A 23,784-nucleotide genomic window follows, 5' to 3' on the forward strand; every position below is an offset into this window, starting at 1 on the left:
TTTACCTATTTTAAATAATTATTTTACTGTAATGTTTCAGTTTTATATTTACAATAACCGTATGCCTTGGGACATGATTATACAGTTTGGAGAACAGACGTCTTTATTTTGAATCATTGTTATTGTGCAACCAAATTCTTTCTCTTTTCCTAATTTTGTTTCAAGTTCCGCTTAATATTCATCTTACATCATGTGTGAGGGACCCCAAAACTATGCCAGCGTTAGCTTCAGCGAATGATAAAGTTCTGAAAGTGTAACCTACAGTTAGCATGCAATGATATGATTTGACGTTAACAACAATGTCTAAGCCATTTCTGCTCTACCTTTCGAGTTCTAAAGAAAACGAGTCCATCTTGCGGAAGGATGATTCATTATGAACTAAGTAGAAATAACACTGACTCACAAGAAAAAATATTTTGGTGAAGATCCACCTTGAATTTTTTTGTTTGTAAAAAATTGTGTTTTAGAAACGTGGGTTTTATCAAAATACAATAACCAACGAGCACGGAATCGGGGCCAGGATCTAATTACCCTCACAAAGATTAAATGAAAACATATTTTTAAACTAATCTGTTGCGTAACTGTGTACGTTATGTCATTAGCTTGTTCTGCTGCTTATATTGTTAGACTTTCTTTGCGGAGATTTCAAGTTCCAAAAGCGAAAAATTTGAACCGAAATCATAAACATTACGCCGCAAAGGCATATAGACAAGTTATTCGGTATTTTAATGGCGTTAGTTAAACAATATGTTATAGTCATCCGCAAAACACCCATTGAGCTTATCTACTAGCATCCTTCGTTATCCGAAGACGAAGCTTAATTGTTCAATCTCTTTCATCTAAAGACCAGGTAAATAAATTAAAAGTGATAGACACGGTTTAAAGGAGAAGACGTTACGTTCGGAGTTTCAGAAAAAAGTTTATTAGTACAGGTGTCTGTATCTTCCCAGCTCAGTGTCTCTTGCACCTTTCTCCAGTTTCTTCTGTGTGACCGTTAGTGTAGCGAAACATTAACAGTTACCAAATCGTAGTCAACTCCAAATTATCCTCTACCAATTTCGCTGTTTTTACGGTTTCAGCAAATCACGCTAAGTAACAGCCGAAGTAATTACATTGTACACGGTGACATCCGAGAGCACCGATTTTTATACAGTACATATGACACCTTGTAAGTTCACTGTTTTATAGTTTATCTTCTAAACAACGACCTCTTTCAAATTAATGTAATGATGTAATTATATTTGTTAACAGCTTAAATTATAGAACACTTGCGGCATAAAAAACGGGCTCTTCGTCTAGTCCCTAATGCCCTAAGGGATGTCGACCGGCCGCCGTGTCATCCTCAACCATTCGGCGTCATGTGGATGCAGTATGGAGGGGTATGTGGTCAGCATAACGCTCTTCCAGCTGTGTTTCCGATTTTTCAGACCTTGGAGCCGCTACTTCTCATTCAAGTAGCTCCTCAGTTCGCATCACTAGGCTGAGTGCACCCCTCCCCCCCTCCCACGCCCCCCCCCCTCATCACCGCACACTAACACACAAAGGAAAAGTCCCTGACAGTACCGTAAATCGAACCGGACATCTACGCTAGCCGTGTAGTCACCTACGATAAACAGCAACGGAGAAGGACACATGTAGCCTAAGGTATTCTGAAACCCCACTAAACGCGCTGCTCCTGAAGTAAGGCTATGTTTTTGAGAGTGTATAAGTGTAAGCACTACGCACGAACAACACTCAAGCAATTTCCGTCACAATGAGTCAGTAGAGAAAGTTCAGTTCGGATGAAACATGTGTGTAGTTTTCTCCAGTATGAGGCATAAATATTTCTAGATCAGCTGTTAGCGACGTTCCTATAAATTGCAAACGTAAATGAAATGCTAAATACAATCTCGATGAGGTATGTCTAAATTTGGAGTTAATCGTCTGACTTTTTAGTGGTATATTGTCAAAAATAGACAATATGGAAACCGTGGCTGTAGAATAATTATAAAGTTTATAATTTGAAACAGCAACCAGCCACAAGTATCGTTTGATTTAAATATAATTTCGGTAAACCTTTTTAAAACTATAGCACCCACAAGCATGGTGTGATTTAAATTTTATTTCGGTAAACCTTTTTAAAACCATATTTGTGGCTACTTGCTGTTTTAAATTATAAACCTTGTAATTATTGTTGGCTATTGCATTTCCTACGAATATAGACCACGTGATGAGAGTGAAGGCAGTGGTTGTATGTGGCACTAAATGAGGAGTCTTTTGCAAAACTCATCTTTGCGCCAAGCAAGGTAGTGCATTGGTAAGAAACTCGCCTCGTATTTCGTGAGGCCGGCAGTTCAGTTCCCCGTCCGGTCATCAAGATTTGTAAAGATTTAACAGTTCAGTGCTTTCTCTAAATTGGTTTCTTTGAAAGAGCACGTCGTTTTCCTTCCCCAGTCCGAGGTTGTATCACCTTCCGCGTATTACCTCCTCATTCTTTTGTATTTCGTATCTATTTAATAGAAGAAAAAGGCTATACTTGCTTAGTGTTCGTTTCTTCATTTATGCCGATAACGCGAGTACACCATCAGCTTCCCCCAAAAGCAAACGCGGCACAGCATCGCCCTAACACATGCCCCGGTTGAAAAACAGCTCGCCGTTAACAACGGCTGCGTTGCGCCTTCCCACAGCGGCGATTTTCTTGAAACGTTTAATTTTAAGAACTACATTTTTAGCCATCAGTTGCAGAAATAAACTTTTATTCTCTATCGGTTTCAGTCACTCAGACAATCATCACTGGGAGAAAAGGCAAGTACATTAGATGGAAAAGCATTTCATCGTTCTCTTAGATGTTCCGAAAGTCCTCAATGTTACAATATTGTACACGCCCTTATTGTGTATCATGACTTTAAATAGCAATGGATTGGTGTTGCAATAACAGACGACCAAATGTAAAGAAGCTATCACGAAGGACATTAATTTAGTGAAATGCACAAGCATATTGACGGTTGCCGCATCACAATCGGCGCCCGTACTGAACACCTGTAACGTGAATTAAAAACTTGGAGATATGCACTGTCCACTGGCATGTGTATATTTTCTGTATTTCTTATAGTTTTTGGACCGTTGTGTTGTGAAAAAAAATGGTTCAAATGGCTCTGAGCACTATGGGACTTAACATCTGAGGTCATCAGTGCCCTAGAACTTACAACTACTTAAACCTAACTAACCTAAGGACATCACACACATCCATGCCCGAGACAGGATTCGAACCTGCGACCGTAGTAGTCGCGCGGTTCCGGACTGAAGCGCCTAGAACCGCTCGGCCTGTGTTGTGAAATCCTGGGGGTATTTACGAATAACCCTATATTAAGCTGAAGACATATGAGTGTCGTTCAGAATGTAAAGAACGTTTTGGCATAACTAATTAAAAACGAAAGATATCAACACAAAACTTTATATACAAAGTTACAGGACTTTACTCTAAATTTCAATGTAGTCACCATAACTGTCAAAGCACTCATTGTAACAGGGGATCAGTTTTTCAATCCTCGTGTTGTACTCCTCTTCTCCGCCAAAGATTTGATTGCTTGTTAGGGGTATTTATCATTTGCGACCTATTTCCTTTAATTTCGGGAATAAGTGAAAATCACCGATACCAAGTCAGGGCTGTATGGAGGATGTCCAAATATTTCTCTCTGAAGACGTTAAACTTCTTTCTGTGTTCGAGCTGATGCATGATGCTGCGCATTGTCGTGAATCAAAAACACTTTTGCTGACAACATTTCATGTCACTGAAGCTCCGCTCATTGCATTACCTCCAAAAACGTTCTTTATTTGCTTATAATTTTCGATGGGCGGAACATTTTGTGCATTCAGAAAACGAATGGCTCTACGTACTACGCATTCTGCGGGATTTTCAATGGGCGCCGCTATTTGGAAAGGTTACAGAACAAAGTGGAGTGATTCAGTCTGGAACCGCGCGACCGCTACGGTCGCAGGTTCGAATCCTGCCTCGGAAATGGATGTGTGTGATGTCCTTAGGTTAGTTAGGTTTAAGTAGTTCTAAGTTCTAGGGGACTGATGACCTCAGATGTTAAGTCCCATAGTGCTCAGAGCCATTTGAGCCAAAGTGGAGTGACTGCTCGGCAACAAAACTCGGCTCACACTGACAATGGAAACTTCCCATTGCACCCCCTCAGATTTAGTGCTAAGATGGCCCTTTGGTAGCCCGTCAAAAACTGAACACAGATGAAGCATGAAAACAGGAAGAAGGTGTACTAAACTATGGAAAAAAGAAGCAAAATAGAAACAGTGTACGGTCCAAGTTCAACATGTACAACATTGTGCGGTTGTGAATGACTATGGCGCCGTGGTCATATTATGGTGATGGGCTGCGAAGCGGCAGATTCGGGTTCAGATCTCCTTTACGACCTATTTTTTTTCCCACAAAATTATGAACTGTTCGGCACGTCACTGACGTGTCTGTCTGCTGTATTCGAAGTTGTGTCTGTATCGTTGTGTAACGTCCGTTTGTAACAGCGACGTGTAACGAAGGGACCTCCAGACGTACGTACCTTCTATTTGTTCTACACAAATATTACATGTTATGTCTCTTGCGTTCCATTTTGGAAGTTTTGACTCTTGAATTCCTTCGTTGTAACATAATTCATACCCGTTTATTTGTTATTTTCATTTCTGTGAGAGGTCTCACCTACCCTCATTATTCGTAACATTTACTTGCGACGGCAATATATTCTTACCATAAGACTCATATTCTATAAGCAATATATAGTAAGACAGCTGCCAAGACTACAGAAGGAGAACAGACACATCAATCACCGGACCGACAGTTCATATATATATATATATATATATATATATATATATATATATATATATATATTATTATAACGATTGTTCCCCTTTAGGAGAGCGATTGAACTTGAATTCATAATTTCATCTTCGGATGTTTTTCTTCTTTGCTTCCCAGGCTTTTTACCAGGCTGACGCGATGTTCTTTCCCCAAACTTCACACTTGTGATTTTATGCCGGCACTCGGTGTGATCTTCGAGATTTTTTATGTTGATCTGCTGTAGATCCCTCTGGACTTCTTTCAGCCATTCCGTGCCACATTTACTCCTTGTTATAATATTGAATAATTTCTTTGCTGTTCTGGAGTCTTCCATTCTGTAGATGTGTGTATAAAATTTGGCTCGGCGCTTTCTGATTTCATCTGTTACTATGTTAATCTTTCTATAGAGCTCGTTTTGTGGTCTCTTCATCCAAATGCCATTTTTGTTGATTGGACCGTAAATCTTACTGAGAATTTTTCTTTCCTGCTTTTCTATTTCCTTAATTTTAGAATGACCATCAATCGCCATTGTTTCAGCTGCATAGATTGCTTCTGGAAGAATCACTGTTGTATAGTGCCTTAATTTTGCGTCTGTCGAAATGCACTTCTTGTTGTAATGCGTCCATGTTAGCTTGTAGGCTTTCTGGAGCGTGGTGATTCTTTGTTCGTTGGCAATTCGGTTTAATCCTGAGGACTGTATAGTTTCACCGAGGTATTTAAAATGACAGACTTGTGCAATTTTACCATAATTTGTTATTAAAGGGGATTTATTTTCTGGCTGCCTTTCCATATATTGGGTTTTTTCATAAGATATCTGTAGTCCGGTTTCTTGTGAAATTTCATGTAGTTTTTCCACTGCGTGAATCGCTTCTGTTCTGTTATTGGTGATAATTGCAATATCGTCAGCGAAAGCAAGGCACTTGACTTTAATTCGGTTCTCTTTCTTGATACCAATTTGGATACCCTTTACGTGAGGTTCCCATTCCCTGACTATCTTTTCTAGAACAATATTGAAAAGGATTGGGGATAGTCCGTCCCCCTTTCGGACTCCAGATTTGATTTCGAAGGGTTCTGATACTTCGCCCATGAATTTCACTTTGACCGTTGTTCCTGTAAGTGTCTGTTCTGTGATTTTTCATGTGTTTCGGTCGATCCCAAATTCTTCCATGATTTTAAACAGGGTTCCACGGTCCACTGAATCATATGCTTTCATGAAGTCGATGAATGTAACTACTGTGTTTCTGCACTTCCTCATTTGTAATATATATATATATATATATATATATATATATATATATATATATATATATATATATATATATATATATATGGAGCGGGGCTGGCCGGAGTGGGCGTGCGGTTCTAGGCGCTACAGTCTGGAACCGCGTGACCGTTACTGTCGCAGGTTCGAATCCTGCCTCGGGCATGGATATGTGTGCTGTCCTTAGGTTAGTTAGGTCTAAGTAGTTCTAAGTTCTAGGGGACTGATGACCACAGCACTTGAGTCCCGTAGTGCTCAGAGCCATTTGAACCAAGCCATCATATGGAGCGGGAGGGAGGTTTGAACGCGCCTCTCCCGGTTTACAATCTAACACGTTGACCACACAACCACGATGTCGTGGTTCTGACAAGTTGCTCGATGTTGCACATCTTGAGCTTGGACCGTTCAATGTTTCTATTTGCTTCTTTTTTCTCAGTTCAGTACACCTTCTTTCTGTTTTGATGCTTGCCGGCCGAAGTGGCCGTGCGGTTAAAGGCGCTGCAGTCTGGAACCGCAAGACCGCTACGGTCGCAGGTTCGAATCCTGCCTCGGGCATGGATATTTGTGATGTCCTTAGGTTAGTTAGGTTTAACTAGTTCTAAGTTCTAGGGGACTAATGACCTCAGCAGTTGAGTCCCATAGTTCTCAGAGCCATTTGAACTTGTTTTGATGCTTGATCCGTGTTCAGTTTTTGAGGGCTATCCACTGGGCCAGTTTACCACTAAACCTGAGTGGGGTGCGATGGGGAGTTTGCCTTGTGACGGAAAGGAGCTAACTGGTTGACTCCCGTGAGCGGTGGCGAGCAATCGGTTCTGGGTGTGGTACGCAGTCGTTCCTTACTTTCTGGATGAGCCTCATATTTTTATACACTGTGTCCAGTATCCGTAAGGACTGTGTCTATGAAAACTAAAAGTCATGGATTATGTTCAGGAAATCTGTATTTACTCAAAACAGTCTCCCCCTGAATCAGTGCGTAACTGAAATCGTTTTAAAAGCATTTTGAAATAGTCAACGTAGTGTTTTCTTGGACTTGCAATTAGTACTGCAGTACAATTGTTTTGGATGTCCTTAACAGCGTCATAACGGTATCATTTCATTGCCAACTTCAGTTTGGGGAACAACCAGTATTCGGCTTTGGCCACATCCGGTGAATACAGTGGGTGATCCGGGACTGTGATCCCTTTGCTAGCCAAAACCTCGCGCACGATCTTCACTCTGTGGGGTGGGACGTGGTCGTGGAACAGCAACTAGGAACCTGTCTCTCGGTATTCGGGTCAAATTCAACGAATCCTCGCTCACAAACACAAAATTTTACGTTGCCTCGCTATTCCACAGCTATTTTTCGACGAAAGTCAGACACCTATTGTTAGGCTTAATTTACACGACGACATTGGGTTGCGCCACTCGTTGCGTGGAATGAGTTGCACGCAAGTGGTTTCATATATGACTGTTGACACGGCGACACCAGTATAAATTCAGTTTCGTCGTTTTGTGGGTCCCTGAGTCGTGTCTGAAATGAAAGTTTTGTCAGCTGCACGTCGCACGAGTTGTGATGGACTTAAAGCTTGTTACGTGGAATCGCTGCATAAGAAAAAAATAAGAAGGGTGTTTCGATTCGTGACTGGATGAAGAAAAGACGTCAGCTCGGTTGCTCAGCATCCTTGATGAAATAATTTATAACGGAAGATCCAATAAGTTCTTTTGATTATCTTAGAATGTCACCGGAACTGTTCGCGTTTCTTCTAAATAGAGTTAATTATGCGATAAGGAATAAAGGTACTGTAATGCATGAAGCACTGTCGCCAGAACTGAAATTACATATCACATTGCGTGCATTGCAATCTAGAACACTCGTCATGCTATAAGATACGGTTTTAGTTGGTGATGACGCTATTTTTTGACACCAATAATTATTAACATTAACAGTAGTAATTATTAACATTAGCAACAATAATTAATCGAAGCAGGCCGCATTAAGAAGAGAATGGCTTGCAAACTACTCTCTTGAAGACAGATCTTTACAGTGGCAATATTACAAAATTCTAACGTATGTGAATGGGGGAGCACTGCAGCGACGTTTTAAATAGATGAATTTTGAATAAAGAAAGCAGCTTCTTGAATTTGTATAGCTTTCTCTCCTGTCAACAATATTCGTTAACAAAGAGTTGGCCAAGTAGAACGATGGGATTTTAGTCTTGTAGACGAGAGCATTGCCACAGCTAGAATTACACTCCCTTGTATTTTTCTTATTTCAGTTGTATATGTGCACCTAACTCAATAAATTTTGCCCTGCAGCTCAGATATTGTCAAACCATCTATGCGGTCTCAGCGGCAGCAGTATGTTGCTTATTTTTGTAATCAGCATCACTGAAATCCCACAAACACCTATGCAAAGCACAGACGTCCAAAAAGCTAACATTATCTTCCGTTCCCCACTTCATATTTCAGATTTTCTACACTCTACGAACACACATAACCTCAAAAATCATGCAACTAGTGTCACCAAAGTTGGAACACGCCGAAAGTGTTTAGATACACCAACGAGTTGCGCAAACGTGCGACGCGCATGCGGAGTGGCCGGTAGTGCAGTTGCCTGCAACGTCGTGTCGTCGTGTAAACTAGGTTTTACATTCGTGGCCAGGACGCCTGCTGCAGTGACCTTCTACACGGCTGTTGTTGAATCTTCGAGGATCGTAACGCCGCAACCTGCCACGAGATGGTGAGGATATCATCTGGAGTGCCCCAGGGAAGTGTGGTAGGTCCGCTGTTGTTTTCTATCTACATAAATGATCTTTTGGATAGGGTGGATAGTAATGTACGGCTGTTTGCTGATGATGCTGTGGTTTACGGGAAGGTGTCGTCGTTGAGTGACTGTTGGAGGATACAAGATGACTTGGACAGGATTTGTGATTGGTGTAAAGAATGGCAGCTAACTCTAAATATAGATAAATGTAAATTAATGCAGATGAATAGGAAAAAGAATCCCGTAATGTTTGAATACTCCATTAGTAGTGTAGCGCTCGACACAGTCACGTCGATTAAATATTTGGGCGTAACACTGCAGAGCGATATGAAGTGGGACAAGCTTGTTGTTGTGTTGGCTGAAGAGCCAACACCGTGTTACAACTGGAGGCCGAAATACACTCGTTTTAGCTCACGCAGGCTGGCGTGAGGAGGGAAGAACTATACTGACGTGAGGTCTGGAACACGACAAGGAATTAGAATTCAGAAAGCGGACGTAATTAGTTTGATACTTAACTTTAATCCATTAATGATGAACGTCGCTCTTGACGGTACATGGGTCACAATATTATGTGTTCAGATTATAGTAACTGAATATGGCGCTTTGCTAGGTCGTAGCAAATGACGTAGCTGAAGGCTAAGCTAAACTATAGTCTCTACCAATGAGAGCGTATGTAGACAGTAACCATCGCTAGCAAAGTCGGCTCTACAACTGGGGCGAGCGCTAGGGAGTCTCTCTAGACTAGACCCGCCGTGTGGCGGCGCTCGGTCTGCAATCACTGATAGTGGCGACACGCGGGTCCGACGTATACTAACGGACCGCGGCCGATTTAAAGGCTACCACGTAGCAAGTTTGGTGTCTGGCGGTGACACCACACTTGTAATGGCAGTTGTGGGGAAGGCGGATAGTCGTCTTCGGTTCATTGGTAGAATTTTGGGAAGATGTGGTTCATCTGTGAAGGAGACCGCTTACAAAACACTAATACGACCTATTCTTGAGTACTGCTCGAGCGTTTGGGATCCCTATCAGGTCGGATTGAGGGGGACATAGAAGCAATTCAGAGGCGGGCTGCTAGGTTTGTTACTGGTAGGTTTGATAATCACGCGAGTGTTACGGAAATGCTTCAGGAACTCGTGTGGTAGTCTCTGGAGGAAAGGAGGCGTTCTTTTCGTGAATCGCTACTGAGGAAACTTAGAGAACCAGCATTTGAGGCTGACTGCAGTACAATTTTACTGCCGCCAACTTATATTTCGCGGAAAGACCACAAAGAGAGATTAGGGCTCGTACAGAGGCATATAGGCAGTCATTTATCCCTCGTTCTGTTTGGGAGTGGAACAGGGAGAGAAGATGCTAGTTGTGGTACGAGGTACCCTCCGCCACGCACTGTATGGTGGATTGCGGAGTATGTATGTAGATGTAGCACTGCAGTTTCGAATTTCACACAAGTAGTCCTAACGGAACTGGGACTTCAGTTTTTGTTGTGGTGTCCTGGAATGGAGGAGCCAGGCAGGTGACTTACGTCGTCGAAAGTGCTGCGGAAGACGTCTAGCGAGCGCGTGAGGCGCAGCATGCGGCGCAGAGCGGGCGATGCGTCGTGGCCGGCGTCCAGCTGCACCATGGCCAGGCAGTAGCGGGCCCGCGCGCGCCGCACGCACGCGTCGAAGTCGCCGTACTGGTTCACGTTGCCGTTCAGCACGCCCGACGGCAGCTTCGCGCTCGCGTCGTACACTGCAAACACACACGGCCCTCCTGTATTACACCGGCAGTTGCAGGCTATGGTATACACTGAGGCGGCAAAAGTCATGGAATAGCGATATACACATATACAGATAGCGATAGCATCGCGTTCACAAGGTATAAAAGGGCAGTGCGCAAGCAGAGCTGTCATTTGTACTCAGGTAATTCATGTAAAACGGTTTCCGACGTGATTATAGCCGACGACGGGAATTACACTACTGGCCATTAAAATTGCTACACCAAGAAGAAATGCAGATGACAAACGGGTATTCATTGGACAAATATATTATACTAGAACTGACATGTGATTACATTTTCACGCGATTTGGGTGCATAGATCCTGAGAAATCAGTACCCAGAACATCCACCTATGGCCGTAATAACGGCCTTGATACGCCTGGGCATTGAGTCAGACAGAGCTTGGATGGCGTGTACAGGTAGGTACAGCTGCCCATGCAGCTTCAACACGATACCACAGTTCATGAACAGTAGTGACTGGCGTATTGTGACGAGCCAGTTGCTCGGCCACCATTGACCAGACGTTTTCAGTTGGTGAGAGATCTGAGGAATGTGCTGGCCAGGGCAGCAGTCGAACATTTTCTGTGTCCAGAAAGGCCCGTACAGGACCTGCAACATGCTGTCGTGCATTATCCTGCTGAAATGTAGGGTTTCGCAGGGATCGAATTAAGGGTAGAGCCACGGGTCGTAACACATCTGAAATGTAACGTCCACTGTTCAAAGTACCGGCAATGCGAACAAGAGGTGACCGAGACGTGTAACCAATGGCACCCCATACCATCACGGCGGGGGATACGCCAGTATGGCGATGACCAATACACGCTTCCAAAGTGCGTTCACCGCGATGTCGCCAAACACGGATGCGACCATCATGGTGCTGTAAACAGAACCTGGATTCATCCGAAAAAAAATGACGTTTTGCCATTCGTGCACCCAGGTTCGTCGTTGAGTACACTATCGCAGGCGCTCCTGTCTGTGATGCAGCGTCAAGGGTAACCGCAGCCATGGTCTCCGAGCTGATAGTCCATGCTGCTGCAAACGTCGTCGAACTGTCCGTGCAGATGGTTGTTGTCTTGCAAACGTCCCCATCTGTTGACTAAGGGATCGATACGTGGCTGCACGATCCGTTACATCCATACGGATAAGATGCCTGTCGACTTCTAGTGATGCGAGGCCGTTGGGATCCAGCACGGCGTTCCGTATTACCCTCCTGAACCCGCCGATGCCATATTCTGCTAACAGTCATTGGATCTCGACCAACGCGAGCAGCAATGTCGCGATACGATAAACCGCAATCGCGATAGGCTACAATCCGACCTTTATCAATGTCGGAAACGTGATAGAACGCATTTCTCCTCCTTACACGAGGCATCACAACAACGTTTCACCAGGCAACGCCGGTCAACTGCTGTTTGTGTATGAGATATCGGTTGGAAACTTTCCTCATGTCAGCACGTTGTAGGTGTCGCCACCGGCGCCAACCTTGTGTGAATGCTCTGAAAAGCTAATCATTTGCGTATCACAGCATCTTCTTCCTGTAGGTTAAATTTCGTGTCTGTAGCACGTCATCTTCGTGGTGTAGCAATTTTAATGGCCAGTAGTGTAACACACTCCGAGCTCGGAATCGTAGTTGGAGCTAGGCGCATGGGACACTCCCTTCCGGAAATCATTTGGGAATTCAATATACCGAGATCCACGGCATCAAAACTGTGCCGAGAATGAAAATTCTGGCATTACCTCTCACTATGGACAACGCAGTGGCCGAAAGCCTTCACTTAATGACAAGAGCAGCGGCGTTGCGTAGAGTTGTCAGTGCTTACAGACAAGCAACACTGCGTGAAATAATCGCAGAAATCAATGTGGGATGGACGACGAACGTATCCTTTAGCGAACTTTGGCGTTTGTAGGTTATGTTAGCACACGATCAACCCGAGTGCCTGTACTAACAGCACGATATCGCCTGTAGCGCCCTTCCTCGGCTCGTGACATTGGTTGGACCCTAGACGACTGTAAAACCGTGGACTGGTCAGATAAGTCCCGATTTTAGTTGGTAAGAGCTGATGGCACGGTTAGAGTGTAGCACAGGCCCCACGAAGCCATTCACCCAAGTTGTCAACAGGGCACTGTGCAAGCTGGTGGTGTCTTCATAATGGTGTGGGCTGTGCTTACATGGAATGGACTGAATCTTCTGTTCCATCTGAACCGATCACTAACTGGAAATGACTACTTTCGGCTCCCTGGAGACCATTTGAAGCGATTCATAGGCTTCATGTTCCCAAAGAACGATGTGCCACGTCACCAGGCCACAGTTGTTCGCGATTGGTTCGAAGAACATTCTGTACAATTCGAGCGATTGGTTTGGCTCCCGGATCGCCTGACACGGTTCCCATCGAGCATTTATGGGACGTATTCGAGAGATCAGGACGTGCACAAAATCCTGCACCAGCAACACTTGAGCAATTATGGACGGCCATAGAGGCAGAATGATGTTGTGTCTAGACAAGACAGCCTAGACACAATGAGAGGAAGCCGAAAGGCACGCGCTAAGTTAAAGCAGGATGGCGTGAGGTCTGAAACAGGATACGTAATGAATGCTATAAAGAAAAGTACGTAGCTTCTGTAATACTTAACTTTAATCCATCCTTTTGGTACATCTGGAGATTGTGGCGATACAAGTGAGACTCTTTAGATACATGCAATGTTACTAATGGCGCCTTGCTAGGTCGTAGCCATGGACTTAACTGAAGGCTATTCTAACTATCTGCTCGGCAAAGGAGCGAGGCTTCGTCAGTGTAGTCGCTAGCAAAGTCGTCCGTACAACTGGGGCGAGTGCTAGTACGTCTCTCGAGACCTGCCTTGTGGTGGCGCTCGGTCTGCGATCACACAGTGGCGACACGCGGGTCCGACATGTACTAATGGACCGCGGCCGATTTAAAGCTACCACCTAGCAAGTGTGGTGTCTGGCGGTGACACCACAAATGGCTCAGTATTTCTGCAGGGGACTTCCAACGACTCGGTGCGTCAATGCCACGTCGAGTTTCTGTACTCCGCCCCGCAAAAGGTGGTGCAACACGATATTGGAATGTATCTCATGACTTTTGTCATCTCGGCGTATTCTGTCAATGGCGGTTGGTAGTGCCAATCATATCCTTTTCAGTAAGCTAGAATACAAAGCGTCCATATACAAAGTTCCATTTTCAAAACGCTGTAGAAGGAGAACCACTGCTCAAGTGATGTCAAATTTGAACAGAATGTTGTTGATGTACGGGGAAACGTCACGAAAAAAAAAATTGAACAATAGATGGCGCTGTAAGCACACCAACAGACGAGCGGCACACGACCGTTCCTCTATTTGCATCCGAGACGCCTATAACTGTCTCTATGAATGATAATGTGTTCCAGTAGCCCTGCAGAAGTTCCGGAAATTCAGGGGTATGAAGAAAGGCATTGGTGCGATGCTATGAAAAAAGGCATTGCTCCGATGTGTGGAGAAAAGATTACAGAATTCGAAAAAAAAAACAAGTTCTTTTGAGTCCGCAGCTCGTGGTCGTGCGGTAGCGTTCTCGCTTTCCGCGCCCGGGTTCCCGGGTTCGATTCCCGGCGGGGTCGGGGATTTTCTCTGCCTCGTGATGACTGGGTGTTGTGTGGTATCCTTAGGTTAGTTAGGTTTAGGTAGTTCTAAGTTATAGGGCACTGATGACCATAGATGTTAAGTCCCATAGTGCTCAGAGCCATTTTTTGAAGTTCTTTTGAAGTGCAGTATGACAGAGGGAGGAAAGCAGTTGACCCGACGTCTGTCGGTGATGTGGCCACAGTATTGCAGTAGGGATCGAGCGGAGCTGTGCAAAATGTAGTGCGCGGGAATTGCCCGAACGTTGGACGTGCCTGTGGGTCAAATGGCTCTGAGCACTATGGGACTTAACTTCTGAGGTCATCAGTCCCCTAGAACTTAGAACTACTTAAACCTAACTAACCTAAGGACGTCACACACATCCATTCCCGAGACAGGATTCGAACCTGCGACCGTATCGGTCGCGCGGTTGCAGACTGTAGCGCCCGCTCGACCACTCCGGCCGGCGGACGTGCCTATGAAAATTGTGCATAAAATCCTATGAAATATCCTGCATTCCTATTCATATAAAATCGCCCATGTTCAGGAGTTTCTTCCTGCTGGCCTGCTAGCAAGACAAACATCCGCTCTGGAATTTCTTGCTCGCATGGAAGTGGAACAAGATTGGCCATGGACCACTCTGTGGACAAACAAAGCCCATTTTCATCTCCAAGTACACATCAACGCGCAGAATTGCAGAATACAGGGTACGGAATATCGACACACACATCAGCCGGTATCACTTCATTCTGCAAAGGTGAGCCGGCCGCGGTGGTCTCGCGGTTCTAGGCGCGCAGTCCGGAACCGTGCGACTGCTACGGTCGCAGGTTCGAATCCTGCCTCGGGCATGGATGTGTGTGATGTCCTTAGGTTAGTTAGCTTTAAGTAGTTCTAGTTCTAGGGGACTGATGACCACAGCTGTTAAGTCCCATAGTGCTCAGAGCCATTTTACAAAGGTGACTTTGTAGTGCGTGTTGACGACATCGTTTATCGTAGGTTCGTATTTTTTTCGAGGAGATGAGTCCTGCGGATCCTGTTACCTGTACCGTCACTGGTAAACGCTACGAGAGTCTTTTGCGCACCAACGTCATTCCAACCCTTCAACAGCGTGAATATGTGCTTAGGATCATTTTTATGCAAGATGGCGCTCTTCTGCACGTTACACAGCCAATGTAGCGGCTGCTGCAGAGGCATTTCGGAATTATCAGCCGTCATTTCCCTACAACATGACCGTTCAGATTACCTGATCCTAATCAGTGTGACTTCTGACTGTGAGGTCATCTGAGAGAAGTGTTCAGTGCTCCAGTAACGAACGTAGCTGAACCGGAGGCACGCATTGCGAAACGCACTCTGAATGTGACCCGAGAGACACCCCGATCTGTTATGGAACATGCTGTTTCTCGATTTCTGCTTGTGGCAGAAAACGGTCAGCATACTGAACATTTCTTTCACCAGTCTCATCACAATTCGAAACCCATTCTGCTACTTATGCGGTTTTTGGTCTCAGGACAGTTAAAAACTGTTTTTTCCCATCCCATGTGCCGTGGTGGGTAGGGTTTACCTAACTAACAGTGACACAACTGTCGACTGGTGAACTTGAGCAATCATTAACACTGAACAGTACGGATGGTGTGATGTGCATCTCAAACCATGGTCGTCGTACTGCGATTCATCTGGCACTTCTAGCCGACCCTGTTTATGTTAAGACGCTTACAGCGCCATCTATTGGTAATTTTTTTCCATGACGTTTGCTCCTGTGTCAATAATATGCTGTTCAAATCTGACGTTGTTCAGAGTAGCGGTTTTCTTCCTACAGTGTTTTGAATCTTTAACTTTAATTATAGACACTCTGTATTATGGTAAACAGGAAATGGCGCAGAATGGTTTAAACTGTGTGTTCAGACAGGAAACAAAGGGTGTCAGTAGGAAAGAGTCCTGTATCGAGCTGTCAGGCATCATCCAACTTGTAACTAATCACAGGTGGTGTCCCACTAGGTTCCATCTCAAAGCGCTCACTTTTTCTATATGTTAATGATCTTTCATCTGTGATGTATAACAAATGTAGCTGGAGAGATGATCCGACTCTTGGCTGCCTCGAGTTTATAATGACACTGTCTTTAAAAATTAGAAATCAGCTAACTGTCTAGGAATTAAATTGGATAAACGCACTAATCTAAGTGCGTCACTACTTGCAGATGATAAAGTAATAATAAAAGAAAGTGAATAGGACCTGCAGGTAGCGGTACATCAGCTAAACGAAATATGTTCAGAATACAATCCAAAAATTTCATTACATAATGCGAGAGCTACGGCTTTCCAAGGTAAATACCGAGTACGGTCGAAAAGAGCAACTAACAGCACAGTAGTAATTAAAGAGGTGTCACATATTTGATGTTTGGGTTGCGACACAAATTATAATAATGGAAATTATGTGGATAAAAGCTGCACAGTTTTCAAGCAATACGTGGAACAATATACAGAACACTTAAGTACAAAATCTGAAAAGATACAAAAATTAAATTTTATGAAACTATGGTTTAAATGGCTCTAAGCACTATGAGGCTTAACATCTGAGGTCATCAGTCCCCTAGACTTAGAACTACTTAAATCTAACTAACCTAAGGACATCACACACGTCCATGCCCGAGGCAGGATTCGAACCTGCGACTGTAGCAGCAGCGCGGTTCCGGAGTGAAGCGCCTAGAACCGCTCGACCACAGCGGCCGTCTGAAAATATGGCAATTGCATTGCTGTTTTATGGAAGCGAGATTTGGATAGATAAAAAGGAAGTTGATAACAAAATACAAGCAGCAGAGATGAGATACTTGATATGAGTATAGTGCTAAGCAAGAAGACATTTAATAAACAATGAATATGTTAGAAATATGTAGAATGTACATGCTATTAATGAGGCACCTGTGCAAAATCCGTAACACGTTGCAAAGTGTCAGTCGTGTCAGTACATCGTTCTGTGTAGTAGGGAGTACATTATGTCGGAGCTAAGTGAATTGTGACGTGGGAAAATTATTGATGCTCGTGTTATGGGTCTTTCCGTAACCAAGGTAACCGAAATGTTTGGGGTTTCAAGAGGCTCCGTATGGGAGATTTATACCGCATAAAGGGCAAGCGGGTAACAAATCATCCGCCAAGTCACGACGCGAACGAAAGTGTGTGTTAAGTGCTCGTGACGGGCAGCTGAAAAAGTGACTGCAAAAATGAATATCGCACCCACGAATCCTGTCAGCACCTAAACAATACGGAGCGAGCTCCATAAGCAGGAAACTGCAGGGCGAGCTGGAATTTCAAAAGTACTTATCAGTGACGTAAATACTCGTACCAGGAAAATGTGATGCTGAAGTCATAAAACCTGGACTATGTGGCAATTGAAGGGAGTCATTTGGTCGGATGAGTCTTGTTTTACACGTTTCCAACCTCTGGCCGAGTTTACGTGCAAGGCGTGAAATATGGCGAGGTTTCGGTGACGATTTGGGCAGGCGTGTCGTGGGTTCCATGGGCCCCATGGTTACTCTGCAAGGTCGAATTATTGCCAAGTATTAAGCGACTATTTTGGACGGTCAGAGTTTGTTCCCCAATGGTGATACCGTGTTCCAAGACGACAAAGCCGCTGTTCATATAGCTCGATCGTCCAGGATTGGTTTTGTGAGCACGAGGATGAATTGTCGCAACTCCCCTGGCCATCAGAGTCACCAGATCTGAATATTATTGAGCCTTTGTCGTCTGCTTCGGAGAGGCGGGTGCGTGATCGCTGTCCACTTTGCTCATCGTTACCTGAACTTGGGATTATTTTGAAGGAATAACATTATAAGATTACTTTGAAAACCACACCTTGGTTTAGCCATTCCGAGACAACTGGAAGCCGTTTGAGTGCCAAAGAGGTTTCCTATATGGTGTTAGGCATGGTAATGTGTTGCGTTTTTGATGTTTCCATATTTTTGTCCATGCCCTGTATATTGCCTACTGCAATTTGCCGAGAATATCGTTTCGATATCGAACCGTTCACAAGATAAAAAGTGTTCAGCTTTAGGTGCTTTACCCTGTTTGTATACACCCATGACCACTGCCCACCGCGAGACTGAATGCCATCTGGTGCCGTTGCGAGCACGCGACACGCAAACGAAAGTTCACTACTGGCCATTAAAATTGCTACACCACGAAGATGACCTGTTACAGACGCGAAATGTAACCGACAGGAAGAAGATGCTGTGATATGCAAATGATTAGCTTTTCAGAGCATTCACACAAGGTTGGCGCCGGTGGCGACACCTACAACGTGCTGACATGAAGAAAGTTTCCAACCGACATCTCATACACAAACAGCAGTTGACCGGCGTTGCCTGGTGAAACGTTGTTGTGATGCCTCGTGTAAGGAGGAGAAATGCGTACCATCATGTTTCCGACTTAGATAAAGGGCGGATTGTAGCCTATCGCGATTGCGGTTTATCGTATCGCGACATTGCTGCTCGCGTTGGTCGACATCCAGTGACTGTTAGCAAAATATGGAATCGGTGAGTTCAGAAGGGTAATACCGAACGCCGTGCTGGATCCCAACGGCTTCGTATCACTAGCAGTCGAGAAGACAGGCACCTTATCCGCATGGCTGTAACGGATCGTGCAGCCACGTCTAGATCCCTGAGTCAACAGATGGGGACGTTTGCAAGACAACAACCATCTGCACGGACAGTTCGACGACGTTCGCAGCAGCATGGACTATCAGCTCGGAGACCATGGCTGCGGTTACCCTTAACGCTGCATCACAGACAGGAGCGCCTGCGATGGTGTACTCAACGACGAACCTGGGTGCAGGAATGGCAAAACGTCATTTTTTTCGGATGAATCTAGGTTCTGTTTACAGCATCATGATGGTCGCATCCGTGTTTGGCGGCATCGCGGTGAACGCACATTGGAAGCGTGTATTCGTCATCGCCATAATGACGTATCACCCGGCGTGATGGTATGGGGTGCCATTGGTTACACGTCTCGGTCACCTCTTGTTCGCATTGCCGGCACTTTGAACAGTGGACGTTACATTTCAGATGTGTTACGACCCCTGGCTCTACCCTTAATTCGATCCCTGCGAAACCCTACATTTCAGCAGGATAATGCACGACTGCATGTTGCAGGTCCTGTACGGGCCTTTCTGGACACAGAAAATGTTCGACTGCTGCCCTGGCCAGCACATTCCTCAGATCTCTCACCAATTGACAACGTCTGGTCAATGGTGGCCGAGCAACTGGCTATTCACAATACGCCAGTCACTACTCTTGATGAACTGTGGTATCGTGTTGAAGCTGCATGGGCAGCTGTACCTGTTCACGCCATCCAAGCTCTGTCTGACTCAATGCCCAGGCGCATCAAGGCCGTTATTACGGCCATAGGTGGATGTTCTGGGTACTGATTTCTCAGGATCTATGCACCCAAATCGCGTGAAAATGTAATCACATGTCAGTTGTAGTATAATATATTTGTCCAAAGAATACCCGTTTATCATCTGCATTTCTTCTTGGTGTAGCAATTTTAATGGCCAGTAGTGTATATAAGCGGAGCAGAGATGAACGGGAAATTGTTTTAGCTATGATATGAGCGACAAATGGAGAAATCCACTGGCGTAAGCGACGTTTACAAAAGGCAGATTGTTACGGTCCGGTGCCTGGGAACAGGCATCTCGGAAACGGCGATGCTGGTCGGCTGTTCGCTTGCTATCGTTGCGAGCACTTTGGGAAAGTGGTTGAAGGACGGTGGAACCATGAGAAGCCTACAAGGTGTTGGACGTCCACGCCTCATCATAGAGCGTGGAGGTTGTTAGCTTGTCTGCTCTGTAAAACAGGACAGGCGGTGATTTGTGGCAGATCTGATAGTGTACAATGCTGGTGCAGGCACTATCACACCGTTCAGTGCACATTGTCTGGGATCCCCAGCAGACGTTTGCTACATGTTGCCATGCTGACCTCACGAAATCGTCATTTATGATTGCAATGAGCATGGGATCTTCGAGACTGGATCGTGGATCAATTGTAACATATCGCCTGGTCAGATGAATCACGTTCTTCGGAATGAGATTTTCACTCTGCAGCGGAATGTTCGCTGATATGAAACTTAGGAGATGAGGTAATGGCAGAAGTAAAGCTGTGAGGACGGGGCGCGAGTCGTGCTTGGGTAGCTCAGGTGGTAGAGCACTTGCCCACGAAAGGCAAAGGTCTCGAGTTCGAGTCTCGGTCCGGCACACAATTTTAATCTGCCAGGAAGTTTCGAATAATGTTCTTTTTACATCAGGTCGATGATCGTGTCCAGATACGCCGTGATACAGGCGGACAACCACTTGAAACATGACCGAGCGGTACTAGGCGCTACAGTCTGGAACTGCGCGACCGCTACGGTCGCAGGTTCGAATTCTGCCTCGGGCATGGATGTGTGTCCCATAGTGCTCAGAGCCATTTGAACCAACTTGAAACATGCAACGCACTACGGACGCAGGTGGTTGGGGTCCGAATTATGCTATGGGGGAGATTCACTTGGTCATCCACGCGACCTATGGTAGTAATGGAAGGCACCAGCTGTGGATTACGTGAACGGTATTGCGGACCATCTGCATCCCATCATCCTTATGTCTTCCCGACGGCGATGGCATCTTTCAGCAGGATAAATGTCCGTGTCACGAAGCATGAATAGTGCTACTGTGGTTTGAGGAGTATAATAGCGAACTCACGTTGACGCCTTGGCCGCCAAATTTGACTGAGCTGTACGCGATGGAAAACATCAGGAACGCTATCGAGCAACAGCTTCGTTCGCACAAACAACCGGTTCATAATTTACGGGAATTCAGTGGCCTGTGCGTAGACATGTGGTGCCACATTTCTCCGGGAAACTGCCAAGGACTTGTCGAATGCATGTCCCGTACAACCGCTGCTGTATTGCAATCCAACGCGCTATGAAGCAAGTGGTCATAATGTTTTGACTCATCGGTGCATAACGAGTATAATCATCCTCTAGTATTACCTTGGAGAACGCCCGTAGTTACTTTTACGTCTGAAGTTCTCGCTCCGTTAAGAATGACGTGCTGTTGGCAGACTGTGCGCCGGCGTCTCACACGAGACAGCAGCCCGAGTATAAAAAGCACGATGCGCGTGTGCTGTGGGCCGGTGTCCTTGGGACGCCGCATTCCACGGCCAACACCCCAGAAGCCCGGCCTGCCGGCTGCCTGCGCTTGCCCAGCTGTCTGTTTGTCCATCCTCACTCCAGGATAGTCAACGCCTTATGCCCAGTCACGAGCCCGGGCTTCCCTTAATAGTGCCAGCTACCACTTACGTTGTGTAACTGCTGTACGCAATTCGTTGAACGAAACTAAGACCGAGGACCCATCAACATCGAGACCATTAGTGACGGAATATCAGCTCAGTTTCGGAAGGTTTGATAAGAAAATCGATCTTCGCTTTATTGAAGGAATCCGCCCTACTTTTGTCCGAAGTGATGGACCTTCTAAACAAAGATGATCGGACTGAAACCTGACGTCCACTCATCCCAAGCCCGAGATCAATGTCTTCTTTGACGACAGCCTAATCCACCGATCGAGGTCGCCTTAAGCTAAGATACACGACTCATATCCAGGAGGACGGCGGTTTAAATCCCTCTTCGCCATCAAGCTTTAGGTTTTCCACGATTTCTCTAAATAAAGCGGCAGTCAAATGAAGATGGGACAGATGCAAAAAAAGTGAGTAAACTGTTCATTATTTCAAAAGTAATTGCCATAACTGTCAACACTTTGCCGTCCTAACGTCTCGTACAAATTTATCCGCTTGACGCCGGCAGCACGAATTCGGATTACTTGGATTGTCGCCGGCCGCTTGTCACCTTTCCATTGATGACAAGTTTCAAACACATCGACTTTTACGCGCTTTAATTTTTCCGGAAATCCTTTATTTTGCCGTATCGTTCCACAGACTCGAAATTTCTTTTCAAGTAACTTCTCTGCAATTTCTACAGTGTTATAATAATTATTCATGTAGAGGTGATGCCACTTTCCATAAGAAGGTGTCAATAGTTCCATCTCTGTTTTTGCTAAAAGTTGTCCAGCGCCGGAATATATCTTGAATGAGGAAATGTATCCCGTACTCGAATCACACAGCATCCGAATGAGCATGCCATATTTCGTAATTTTCGACGGATTGTAAACTTTAAAATTTAACTGTCCACGCCACGGTATCATTCCTTCATCAGTTGAGATGTTCTGACTTAAATTGAGCGTTTATTTAAACTTTTTGGAAAAATAATCAATATCAAATTGCACTTTGAAAAGCCGGTCGGCATTATCCGGTCTATAGTTGTCGGAAAAACGTAAAAATGATAATATTTATTTGAGTCGGTTGCGGGACATCGTTTTGTGAAATATCGGTGTGTCTGTCAACGGATTCGTTGACCAGCAATCATCAATCCTTCCTTTTTTTACAATTCCAATAATGATAGCAAGCCCAAGCCATTTTCTATGTTCGGGTCTCCTGACGTGGACATATTTGGCATTTCCTTCTATTGCTATTTTGACTGTAATACTTGTTGGTTTCGCTGCTAATATATTCAAATAGATCATTCCCAATATATAATTCTACGATACCCACAACGCTCTATGCATCTTTGGGAAATATGTGTGGACCCGGAGATCCTCCAAATTTATTATTGGTCCTCGGTAAATCATAGCCTGTCTTCTCCGTCTGATTCATCCAAATCAGTTGACAACCGTGGCGTTCGCCGAATTCTTCCTGGGCGTATTTCACTATCTTCCTACGATTCTGCTTCACTTCCATTTTTTTAATATCCAATGTCTTCATCCCAATCGACCAAGTCGTCCGGAACGTCAGACGTCCGCGCATTCATCGTAAATAATCGTATCGTCTCTTTCGTCTGCCATGATGAAACTGCACAAGTACTTATAAAAACAAAAAACTTGTTGACGTGTGTAACTTATTGTTACCTAAACAAAACACCAACAGAATGCAAAAGATACTAAAGTGCTGTCACAGGCCACTGCGCGATACTATGCTCACGACACCACTGTGGTGTCGCCGGCCGTTGACCGCTATTTCGCGCACAACACCAACCACTATGATGTCGCCGGACGGCAAAGTGTTAATAAATTTATCGCTCTGTGAGACAAGAAAATCAATGCCTTCATGGAAAACCGTTTTCGGTTGCCTATGGAACTATGATTGTACCCAGGAGTGCACCTCTTCATCCGAAGCAAGTCGACGGTTATGAATCACTTTCTTCAGACTACAAAAATATGGAAATAGCATGGGGAGAGGTCGGGACTGGATGGAGGATGTTTAAGGGCTTCCCATCGAAACGTCTGTAGCGTAATCGAAAAAATGTTTCCAACGTTTGGGCCGGTATTACTCTGAAACAGAATCTTTCCGTCTGGTAACATTCCTGTGCGCTAGGACTCAATGGTGCTGCTTGGTCTGAAGATCGAAGAGACTAAACTGCTAGGTTATCAGTCCCCTTGATGGTGCGTTTCAATTTTTACAAAGCGTCCGCGTACCGCTGTGCGTTAGCTGTGACGTCGTGTTCCATAAAGT

The 23,784-nt window shown here is 44.9% G+C and overlaps 1 protein-coding gene across 1 annotated transcript in view; it reads right to left on the reverse strand.

The window, feature by feature from the left end:
* Window positions 1-23,784, reverse strand: part of LOC124722678 (nose resistant to fluoxetine protein 6-like) — a 292,300-nt gene that overhangs the window by 92,217 nt on the left and 176,299 nt on the right. The window contains exon 4 of the mRNA XM_047247821.1: window positions 10,355-10,563. Coding sequence (XP_047103777.1) covers window positions 10,355-10,563 — 209 coding nt within the window. The remainder of the gene's footprint in view (window positions 1-10,354; window positions 10,564-23,784) is intronic.

The sequence above is a fragment of the Schistocerca piceifrons genome, chromosome X (genome assembly GCF_021461385.2).
Source record: "Schistocerca piceifrons isolate TAMUIC-IGC-003096 chromosome X, iqSchPice1.1, whole genome shotgun sequence".
NCBI lineage: Eukaryota > Metazoa > Arthropoda > Insecta > Orthoptera > Acrididae > Schistocerca > Schistocerca piceifrons.